Raw genomic sequence first — 11,239 nt, forward strand, 5'->3', positions numbered from 1 at the left:
TACTTAGGTTCTTTGTATCTGTTTTCACGTAAATAAATAATTCTGTTAATAAAACAGCTTAAACTGTTTCTTTGTTCAACCGGGAGGAGACGCCAATGCTGAACCATGTTGAAGAGATTATCTCTTGGCTGGGCCGGTGTCTTCACAGAAGAGCAGGAGAAGCTGGCCGGGGAATGGGAAGTGTGGGCATCTCCTGTGTTAAACTGCTGACTTCATGACCTGGAAAAGAGAGAGACAAGGTTAGCACCAAGACCTTTTAAAGAAGACATTTCTAACATAAATTGGAGCAGAAAACGTACAAAGTGGTGCAAAAAAAAAAAAAGTCACCAGAATGCAAGAAAAGAAGTGTCTCAGTACTCCTCAGGACTAAGTGCATCCAGCCACATGAAATCTCTCTTTGTGTGGTCGCCAGTGCACAGCTTCTGTTATCCATTTTATTTTTAGTACATGGAAGAAGGAAGACATTTTCGAGGTCTGTAATTTCACATAAAAAGAAAAACTACAGAGCAAGAGGAGAGGGATCAATTTTTAAGAAATAAAACTCAAAATGTGTGAGTTTAGGCTCAGATGTTAAAAAAAAAAATATACAAGAATAAACGATGAAATTTTGGGGTTTCATTGCGCAAGGCTGGTTCAATCTCCTCAGCCTGCACATGTCTGTGGCTGTATATTGAATATATGGAGGTTATAATTTCCTTCATGTAGCCTTTAATTTGATTACATTTCTTTCTGATTTCTTGAATATGTATGACTTCATAATAGTAGAAAATTTTATGTTTTTCTCTGATTATCGTTTTTACTAATTTTGACTTTAAACTCATAAGCTTTGAGGGTATTTTTGTCATAATTTTACGGCTTGTCATGAATATTACCCCTTCTCAAGATGTCATTATATCGTTATTTATTTCTGTATTTTATTAATAATGTTTGTAATGCAGCATTAGAAAATTTAGAAGCTTTTGAACTTTAAAAAAAAAAATCCACATTAATGATGTGACATGCCTCCATCACTGTTGACTGTAGGCAGACTAGTTCTTTTGTTTCATATCTTATTCTGCCCCCTGCTGGTAGGAAACTGCATCAGTGAGCTGTGTAGGTAATTACACTATATTGCCACAAGTATTTGTTCATCTGGCTTCACGTGCATATGAACTTGAGTGACATGTCATTCTTAATCCATATTATTGAATATGATGTCGGCCGGCCCACCCACCCTTTGCAGCTAAAACACCATCAGCTCTTCTGGGTATTTTGGGATACACAATACTGATGGGTTCACTTGCAGAAGTTAAGACATTTTTATTACACTGAGAAATATAAAGGTGCTAACTAGTGCAAAAAATTGTGATGCTATAAAAGAATGATTTTCATTTCAAAATAAATAAAATAGCCGTGACAGACTGGCGGCCTGACCAGGCTGTACCCTGCCTCTCGCTCTGTTGCAGCTGGGAAGACTCCAGTAAGTAAAGCTGCCTTTTGTCTGTTTTGGGAATGTTTTCTTTGTAGCACATGCCTAAGCCAAGCTGTATTTTGCCCATGTGTGGGCACCGGACCAACACAAAGAAAAACAACCATCCTCACTTTCATCTTCTTGCTTGCTTCTTTAGTTAGGTTAAAATTATTACCTAAAATGTTGCAGCCACAGTACTAATAGTGAGATATTATTTCTCCCTTATTAGTTTGTCTTCGCCCTTTTAACCTAGAACTGAATTTAAAATCCTTCTTCTCAGATATAAAATCCTGAATGGCCAGGCTTTATAGTAAAGACCTCATAGAATCATATTATCCCAACAGAGCACCTCACTGGGATACAGGCTTATTTGTGGATCACAGAGTTTCTAAAAGTAGAATCAGGCAGATCCTTCAGCTTTCAGGCCCGTCTTTTGCATGCGGGAGACAGACGCTCTCAACTTTGAAGATCAGGTTTCAAACTTTCCTTTTTGGTTACTGCTGGATCAGATGATGCTGATCACCAGGTGTCAAGTCATTTCTCATTAAAAAGGAGCTTTTCCTCCTCAGCATCACCAATTGCTACTCACAGCGGATTATCTAATTGTTGGGGTTCTCGTGGTGCACTTGGGTCAAAGCACAGGGAGCTGGCCACTGCTTCTGATTTATACGCTGGGTTAAATGCTGAGAAGGCGTTTCCCTCAAAGGATCATTAAAGATATCCTTGTTCATTTTCCACATGTCATCAAGGCTTCTGTTCACTATTTACTCATTTTCAAGCTGCCCTATCATTAGATGCTACAAACTTTGAATTAATATTTTATGCAGGAATCATTCTTTAATGACTGCATTTGTGTTTGTATCTTACCTATACTGATAACTTTGTGACCAATATTCTAAAATTTAATATAATTATAGTTTTCAGGCATTCCAACAGATTGTTTCTTGGCTTTTGTTTTAGTAGTGATGTCTTATCTGAAACCGCACCCACTTCTGAAATGTACCAACTGTCCATCCATACAGAGATCAGTTCAATGGAGTATTTGGGTTTCCAAATAGACCAGGGAGAACAAGTTTTGTCCACTGTCTGCCCTGCTTGCTCAGTTATAACACTATATGCCCTTCAGGATATCTCGAGATTTTGCTCTTGATAGTAAATGTTATATGGACTGGTTTGCTTTCCTACTTTACATGACCACTCAAAGCACTTTGAGTGTTCTGGCCATGATTTACTGCAAAACTGGAGATTGCATAAAATTATACTCACATTACAGCCTATAAAGCTTAAAAGATACACATATTGCATATATACAAAAATGTTCCTTTATTTTTCCATACCTGGACCAATTTGTGTAAAAACAGGGGTGTCTATTCCACCTCTCTTCTTACTGTTAGTGTGTTAGTTTTATCCACTTTTATTTTTATTTCACGACATTTGCTACATTTATTTTCTGTTCAGTATCCCATCATCGTTTTCAGCACTAATGTAATCGCAGAAAATTGTACACAGCACGGCGAAGACTGATTACAGAGTGATAAAATATTTACGCGGATCGATTTAACACACCTTAAAGGACCTGGTGCGACCTGGACGCAGTTTACACATCAAAGTTTAAATACCCACTCAGAGCCTGTTAGCGGGGCAGACGTGCCGTGCCAGCCATCCTGTGTGAAGTTGCGTCTCCACCTCTCTCACCGCAGAGCGCCTTGAACGGCACACTCCCCTCTGAACAAAGTCAGAAGATCCGCAGGACACATCGGCACATGAGCAGGTAAGCTGCTGGGCTTATTTCTCGCAGATTTGGGGGTCAACGAGATGTCTGAACAGGAAATATGATCTTACTGGGTGTTTAATTAAATTTTTTAGGGTTTTGGAGTTGAGTTCAAGCGGTGTTAGTGCAGAATATTTACTTATAAAAATAGTACTTTGTTGTTTCGCTGCATCTTTTCAGAGTCTAAAATAGTTTGATTCACCGCGTGCGTAACACAAGTCCGCACACACGGACTTGTGTTACGCACAAGAGCTGCACTGCTCCATGAAAGCCGGTATTGATTACCGCTTGGATGAAAAACGCTGCCCAGTGACATGGGTGTGTAAAAGTACATAAGTGGTTGGAAAAACACAAGTACTACAATTTGAGAAAAAGTGTTACATTTCATTATTTTATGCAGCGTATCCTATACATGCGTACAGTGCGCGCGTATGGTCTTTACACGAAACGTATAAATGTCTAATGTATAAACTTATAAATGCTATGGAAGTACCAGCCCGTTCTCACTTCTGGCGTATCATACCGACGGAAATTACACCAAAAGGTCACACAAAAATAAGGAGGAGGATGTATTTGCATAAGGATGGGTTTGGGTGATTTGTTTTTAAATTTTTGAATTAAAAATTCATCATTAAAATTAAATTCCTTTTTTCGTGTAATTATAATAAATTTAAAAGGATGTGCACTTTGAAAGAGTAGTATGTGACGTGACAATTTCTCGAGTGAAGTTCTGAAAATGAAAACGAAAAAACTGAATAATCATGAATATGCGTAAATGTATAATTCTGACAAATGATAGTCACAATCAGCTCAAGTTCTTGCCGTTTATTTATTTTTTCATATGCTGATAAAAAATGTTTTAATTTATGTGCTGTTTTCCTTTCACAACACATCTCTTTTAGAGCAGAGTGAACACATTTATTTTACTAGCCTACACTTTTCCTGTTGGGCAGTTATTACATATGGAATTAAAATTATACATCAACTACAGTAAAACATAAGGTTTCTGAAAACTCACAATTCTAAAGAAATGTTCTTAATCTAGATATTAAACAAGAACGTTTCGTGACGATACGCCACATACTGGCCAGCAGGGGGAAACAATCAAATACTTGTGGCTGTAAAGAAGTCAATGAGAACCTGAGTTCCCTCATTCCAACATTTTCTAGATTACCTTACTTCCCGTTTCAGATAATACTAAATCACACATGAAGTTCATTATGTACATTAAGGTCATTGTTTAAATCAGGCAGGAGAATAAACCACTGTATCCTCATTGGTTAATCACTCACATGTCAATAGATAATGAACATGCCATACCTCTCACTTTCTCAGATTTACTCCTCAGTTGTGGCTACTAAAAAACCCACAAATACAAAAATAAGTTCTTTATTAAATAATTTAAATATCTGGATAAGTGGTAAAAACTGTGAGTGACATAATGATTTAAACAGATGACTTCGTGTTTAGAATAGATTAAAAACAAAAAAATAATATATCATGTGTGCACATGCTAATTTCACTACAACACTGCAGGACTTTCAAAATTTTTAAAAGTCCTGCAGTGTTGTAGTGAAAATTCTCCAAAGTCCACCATTGTTAGGTCCACCATATTATATCCAAACGCAGCATTTTCACTGTCTGGAACCAAAAGGAAACAAGTTTACACCACCTTTAACAAGAAGAAAAAAACATCTAGTTGATCTCTATGGTCTCAATCTTCGATGCTTCTATATCACTACTAAAGTCTTCATATCTGGGTTGACAGATTAATAAAACCCATTTGAAGTGGGTTAAAGCCACAGCAGGTGTGTAATAACCTAGGTCTTGCAGCGTGGTATCCACACTGGCCTGAAAATCTTTAGATTGTAGAAAGAAAAAAAGCACGACGAGCAAACATAACACCTCGGAGGGGACAGGGGACCCCACCTTCTTTATCAAACTCAATTTTAGATGATGTGTTTTAACATTAGGTTTCCACTCTCACAGGTATCACAGGAAGACGTGACTGGGTCATTTAAGGGCTTCTGACCGGAATTAAAACATAGAGCCTTTTCCTAACGGTTAAACACAATCTTTAACACAAAGCGCTCCATGGACTCAATCAAAGCATTATTTTCCTATGACCTACCTCTTTAGCAGGGGGCTACAAAACCCAATCTGTCGTTGTAAACATCACCCACAGGGAAACAAGCCAACCCTGCCTACAAGGGGGGATACTTAGACCTAGTTTCCACCGATTACACCAATCAGTGTCTCCATAAAACTTTTTTAAAAGGTCCTCAACCCTTTTTAAATCTCCCTCGTTTGCTCTTTAATATATTTCTTTTTCTTATTCTCTGTTCATTTTAACTTCTTGTGCATTCTTCTGGAATCCAGTCAAAATAACTTTGGTTCTGTTGGAGTTTTATTTGGAATAATGTTCTCACATATGACACTGACTTATTCTCAAAACATTGCAGGGGAATTAGTTACTTAAGGCTTAAAATTTAATTAAACTCCTCCGCAGCAGGCAGCTCTGATGATTTCAGGTCCTTCTGCACATTATTGCATAAAAAGTAAGTGAATTTTAACTTTTTAAATCTAACTCTATCCTGACTATGAAAGCTAACATTAGAAAAATTTTAAAATTATTGATATTGATTAAGAGTTTCACACATATATGTGTACAGTTGACGTGGTTCGACCGTGTGAACAGGATGCTTCCTGGGCACCTATGACACCTGCACAACTGTGAAGGGGGTGCTTTTGGCATTGAGATCCTGGGATCGATGGATGGATTTAAAATTGATTTAAAAGCCAGTAATGAAATATAAAGTACAATGGCAGTCAGGGCGTTCATAAAGAGCCGGACACTGTAATTCAATAAAGATAAAAAGAACTAAAAAAGACTAAAGCAAGCGTTAGTACGAGGTGTCCTCATTTCTGTGTTTGTTTGCAGGCACTGACTCCTTTGCAGGCACTGACTCCAGGGACTGGAGGAGCTTCATCATGACATATGGCAAGATTCTTCACCAGCCTGAGGGTTGCTTCATTAATGTCAACGTTGGAGGTTTCAAGCAGCGAATGGACCTCACCGTCCTGAAACGATTCCCGCAGACACGACTGGCTCGTCTTCTGTGCTGCAGATCCAAAGAAGCTATCCTGGAGCTCTGTGATGATTTCAGTCCCTCTGAAATGGAATACTACTTTGACCGCAACCCAAGTTTTTTCTGTTACGTTCTCAACTTTTATCTTACAGGGAAAATCCACCTGGTCGACGGGCTATGTGTGGTCTCATTCTTCCAAGAAATTGAATATTGGGGAATCAAGGAGTGTCACCTGGACTTCTGCTGCAGCACCAAGTTCCACGACCTGATGGATCTTGCTGAGGATGGAATCTGGGATCAGAGGAGCGACGAGATGCAGCTCAATAGCTCTGGTTCTTCTATTACTGATCTGTCTGTTTTGGAGGATGACGAACAAATGTTTGAAGGCTCCTGGTGTGCAAATGTCCGCCGGAGTGTTTGGATTCGACTTGAGAATCCAGGTTTCTCCACATCAGCCAAAGTTATGGCTGTAGCATCCCTCACTGTAGTCATCACCTCCATCGTGGCCATGTGTGTTCACAGCATGCCAGACTTCCATCAGGTGGATCCTGCTGAAAAAAAAATAGAAAATCCAGTGCTGACGTTTTTTGAGAGCCTGTGCGTCGTGTTTTTCTCTGCAGAGTTTATTCTTCGCTTGGTTGTTTCACCATCAGCCAGGAAGTTCATGTGCAGCCCTCTCAACATTATCGATCTATTGTCAGTCATGCCCTTCTATGTCACTATCCTGTGTGACCTAATGAACGAGGGTGAGAGCACAGACCTGGAGAACGTTGGCAAAGTTGTGCAGATCTTGAGGCTGATGCGAGTGTTTCGTGTTTTAAAACTGGCTCGTCACTCAGCTGGCCTTCGCTCTCTTGGTGCCACCTTACGGCACAGCTCCCGTGAAGTGGGGCTGCTGGTGCTTTTCCTGTCTGTGGGCATTTCCGTGTTTTCCTCCCTCATTTACTGTGTGGAGAAAGACTCTCAAGAGTCTGAGTTGCAGACTATCCCTATTGGCTGGTGGTGGGCCACCATTAGCATGACGACAGTCGGCTATGGAGACACTTTACCTGTTACTTTGGCTGGGAAGCTCATAGGAACTCTGTGCATCATCTGCGGGCTGCTGATCGTGGCTCTGCCCATTACTAACATCTTTAACAAGTTCTCCAAGTTCTATCAGAAGCAAAGACACTTAGAGCTCAAGCCAAGCAATAACTGCACCAGCATGCACAACTAAAGAACAGCATCTAAAGAAGTCCTACCCCTACAGTCTCATTCATGATTTAACTTTACAAGAGATTACATCGGCAGGTTTAAGATTTCTTCATCGTCTTCCATGAGCAAGATAGAAGGGTTAAATAAATAGACTGCATGAAAGTTCTGAGTCATGGTCTTGTTTTTTGTAGTTTTGAATTATTTAAGTGTTTCTGTGCTTTGTAAAAGGTCACGGGATAGCTAAATATTAAATACAAAACACAGGAGGACGTTAGTGTAAATTTCAAAGATATGCAGTTTAGCATTACTGAGGACAAAGAAGACACTGTAGTTTTTACAAATGGCAGTTAGTGGGCTTTTTACAGAGAACTCACACAGTGTTGCATACTAAAATTACCAACCCCAGTCTTTGAACACAGCTGCCACTTTGTCACAGCTTCAGGATTACCAGCAATTAGCCAGATAGAAGATAACAAATACCAGCTTCAAGGTTTCCAGTTCCATGTGCCAGTAGTGTATGAATGAAAAGCTGAAATAAATGTAGATTGTCATCAGATCCTCGCCAATTGTTTTGAGACTGTATTGGAAAAATTAATGTAGTGTCCTATTAGAAATTAATTAAAACAGGAAATGGGTTAATGTCTGCATAAGTGGGAACAAACATGGAGACGGAAACAAAGCCATCAAAACAAAAACAAAAAAAACTGAGTTAATGCAAATATTGAGTAATGTTGAGTAAATCTCATCCTTTTAAATTGCATTAAGGTTTAAAGTTTGCAGGGTTAGCTGTAGCTGCTAGCAGTGATCTCAGCTTTTTTTAATCTATAGACTGGAACTCTTGACTGTGTTTGTGCTATTGGTACATTTTGGAATAATAACATGACCCGCTGAGCAGTTGATTGTCCAAAAGGTCTATGTTCTAGCTTTGATGAATGCAGCTGTAGTATTTATTTAGTCTGTTACTTAGCATTTAGTAGCAAATATCTCAGTGTGGGCAATGAACTACTACAGTCTACAGATGCAACTTGGAAACCAAATCTAGTTTAGTACACTTCTCTTTTGACCAAATATGGTCACCTCTTCTGCCTCTTCTTCTTCATTTTTTAAGGGGTCACTACAGCAGATTATCAGCCCTATCCCTCCTCAGAACATGTCCAAACCATTTTAGCCTTGCCTCTCTAACTTTGCGTCTAAACTTAACATCTTTCGCTCTGCAACCTCCAGCTCAGCCTCCCATCTTTTTGTCAGTTCAACTGTCTCCAAAGCATACATTACAACAGGTCTCTCTACAACCTTGTATACCCATCTTTTCTCTCTTGCTTTTATCGTTCAAACTTACTTGTTATCATCACTACTGTCTCTAAAAAAACAAAACAAAAAAACAACAACAACAAGATGGCGACGGCCACCAAGCCAAAGTTGAGGCTTTAAAATAGAGTCTACAAACAAGTGAATGACATTTCAGAGGCTGTGTTCATTGTTCAGACCCAATCTGTGATTTTTACCAACAAGTGTGAAATATAGCACAGAATTCTAGTAATGTCCTTTGTCTTTACCTATTGCTATCATGCTGCCGCAGACCTGCTATTGATCTGTGCCTCATTTCCCCTTCTCTTGCTTGTATCTTCCTTTCAAATGCAGTTAATTGCTTAATCCAGTGAGATGCCTCTTGTTGTTTGCTGGGATATCAGTGTAATGAGCTCTTAATCAATGTCCCTGGGCTAAGAGTCAATAAAAAGAACTTGGAGGGTGCTGAATTAACAGTACATGCTATGATGAGTATTGATAGCCTGTAAACGGAGACAGTATAATGACTGTGTCGAGGTTTATTATCATTAGCAGGATTTATATTACGTCCACACAGCTCAAAGTTGACTGTGTGTGAGAGCAAACATTGAATCCTCCTCTCGCCGCAGTCACCTTCATCATCAGTATGTATGTGTGTCCTAATCTTCCACAGATAAGATCAATGAAAACAGGCCAAACGTCCTAGCTGCCCTCCAAATGCTGCCAATACTATACAGATGACTGATTTAAATACAAATCACTGAGTGCCTGTGGTGAAGTGGTGCTCTGTAGTCAGATTAGTCTCACAGACTGCTGAAAACAGTCATACTGCAGCCGTCAGCTGTCAGAGAATTGCTCAGCAGCCTGTGACTTCAGCACTTAAATAAATGTTTGCATCAGCACTCAGGAGCACGGTCACCTTTTCTGCTTGATTTCTTTCTCCTGCGCCTTTCCTTTCCGCTAAAAGTCACGCAGTATTGCAATCTAATTCACTTCACTGCGTAGGTTGTTCTAACTGGAAACCACCGTCAGCAATATCTGTGGTTACCTCAGTAATAAAGGTCAGCTGGGAACAGGAACAGAGGGGTGCTTTTTGTCCTGTCATGGTATTCAAACTCTGAAAGTCAATACATGCTGGGAGACTGATAACACAATGATGCAAAGATGCAAAGACAGACAAAGCCAACAGTTAAAACAGTTAAACAAATACAAACTGTATTTGTATTCATGCGTATCGAGTAATTACAGTGAATTTACACAAAGTGTTCAGTAAGCACAGCTTTGAAATAGCTGTAGAAAGGTGCAGAGAAAGGACAAAGCTGCAAGCAAGAGAAGACAAAGTTTATGGCATGCAGCCCGAGCCTGGAGCACCAATAACTATAAGCTTTATTAATAGGAAAGCTTTATGCCTTCTTCTACCTTTTCTGTAGTGCTGTGCAAAAATCTTGAGTCACCCCTCATTTTGTTAAAACTTTGCTGGAAAAATTGAAAATGGGTGCAGTGATCTGTTGGAAAATGTACAAACATATATGGAAATACAGCTTATAAGGCAAAAAACAGAGTTTAAATGGTTCTAATGAGCTTAAGAAGACAGTATTTGACTACTTCCAAAAGAAGATGAAGGCTTTTCACTACTCTGGCAAAATATAATTCCTGTAGATAGAGGAACAAACAAAGTACTAAAGGTCTTAATTTCTTTTTTCAGCATCACTTAAACAGATTATTTCTAGTTTGAAAATATTTTAGAGGTGAAAAGAGGCAGTCATATAGACATGTTTTATTTAAAAATTAAAGGGGAAAGGTGACTCCAAAGTTCCCTTAAAATAGATTGCCTTTCCACAGAAATCTAAAAAGCATGAAAACATTTCTGTCTATAAATTTCTGAACTGACAGTGTTTAGATGTCTAAAAGTAGGGAGTCACAACATTTCAGTATCTCCATATCTATGTTTATTATCTCTGTTGTTAGGTTTTTAGATCTTTGCTACTTTCTAATTTACCTTCACAAGATTTAAATCCATCCCATTTAATCTCCCTCTTAATCACTGCTAACTCAGCACATTCACGCCAAAGAAGGATGTGCTGTGCTCTTGAAATGGAAGAGCAGAGGATAAAAGGACACACTCTCTCTGACTGAAGATACTGTTTTGAATTCGCTGTGAGCTGTAATCCAATCTTGGCGTGGAACTTGATTTAATCCAAATACATATAATAGCAGCAGGAAAGACAGAAACCAGATAAAATGGGCTGCCACATGTTCAAAAAATATGCATCAGAACGACAAGTCTTTTTCAGACACATCTGACTTGCACAATTGAGTCTGTCACAAATTAAGTTGTAGCTTTCTTTGCAGACAAAGCAAATTAATTTGCAATGATTAAATTACACAGTGTCTCTGCCAACTCCCTGACTCAGCCCAAACTCGGTGTTTGATTTCAACAAAAGTGCC

The 11,239-nt window shown here is 39.0% G+C and overlaps 1 protein-coding gene across 2 annotated transcripts; it reads left to right on the forward strand.

Moving 5' to 3' along the window:
- Positions 1-98: 98 nt before the first annotated feature.
- On the forward strand, positions 99-7,596 carry kcns3a (potassium voltage-gated channel, delayed-rectifier, subfamily S, member 3a). 2 transcript variants are annotated; one of them, XM_080871382.1, is made up of 3 exons: positions 99-239; positions 3,151-3,221; positions 6,163-7,596. In XM_080871382.1, the coding sequence occupies exon 3, from the start codon at positions 6,213-6,215 to the stop codon at positions 7,524-7,526; it is 1,314 nt and encodes a 437-aa protein (XP_080727508.1). In that variant the 5' UTR covers positions 99-239; positions 3,151-3,221; positions 6,163-6,212; the 3' UTR covers positions 7,527-7,596. The 2 variants fall into 2 exon arrangements, with proteins under 2 accessions (XP_080727508.1, XP_080727507.1); XM_080871381.1 differs by lacking the exon at positions 3,151-3,221.
- The last annotated feature ends 3,643 nt before the right edge of the window (positions 7,597-11,239 follow it).

Source organism: Rhamphochromis sp. 'chilingali' (assembly GCF_963969265.1).
Source record: "Rhamphochromis sp. 'chilingali' genome assembly, chromosome: 21".
NCBI lineage: Eukaryota > Metazoa > Chordata > Actinopteri > Cichliformes > Cichlidae > Rhamphochromis > Rhamphochromis sp. 'chilingali'.

Excerpts from the sequence above, each read along its gene's own strand:
- kcns3a (XM_080871381.1), top strand. The coding sequence starts at position 215 with ATGACCTGGAAAAGAGAGAGACAAG. Across the intron at positions 240-6,162 it reads CTGGAAAAGAGAGAGACAAG|GCACTGACTCCTTTGCAGGC; the intron begins GTTAGCACCAAG and ends GTTTGTTTGCAG.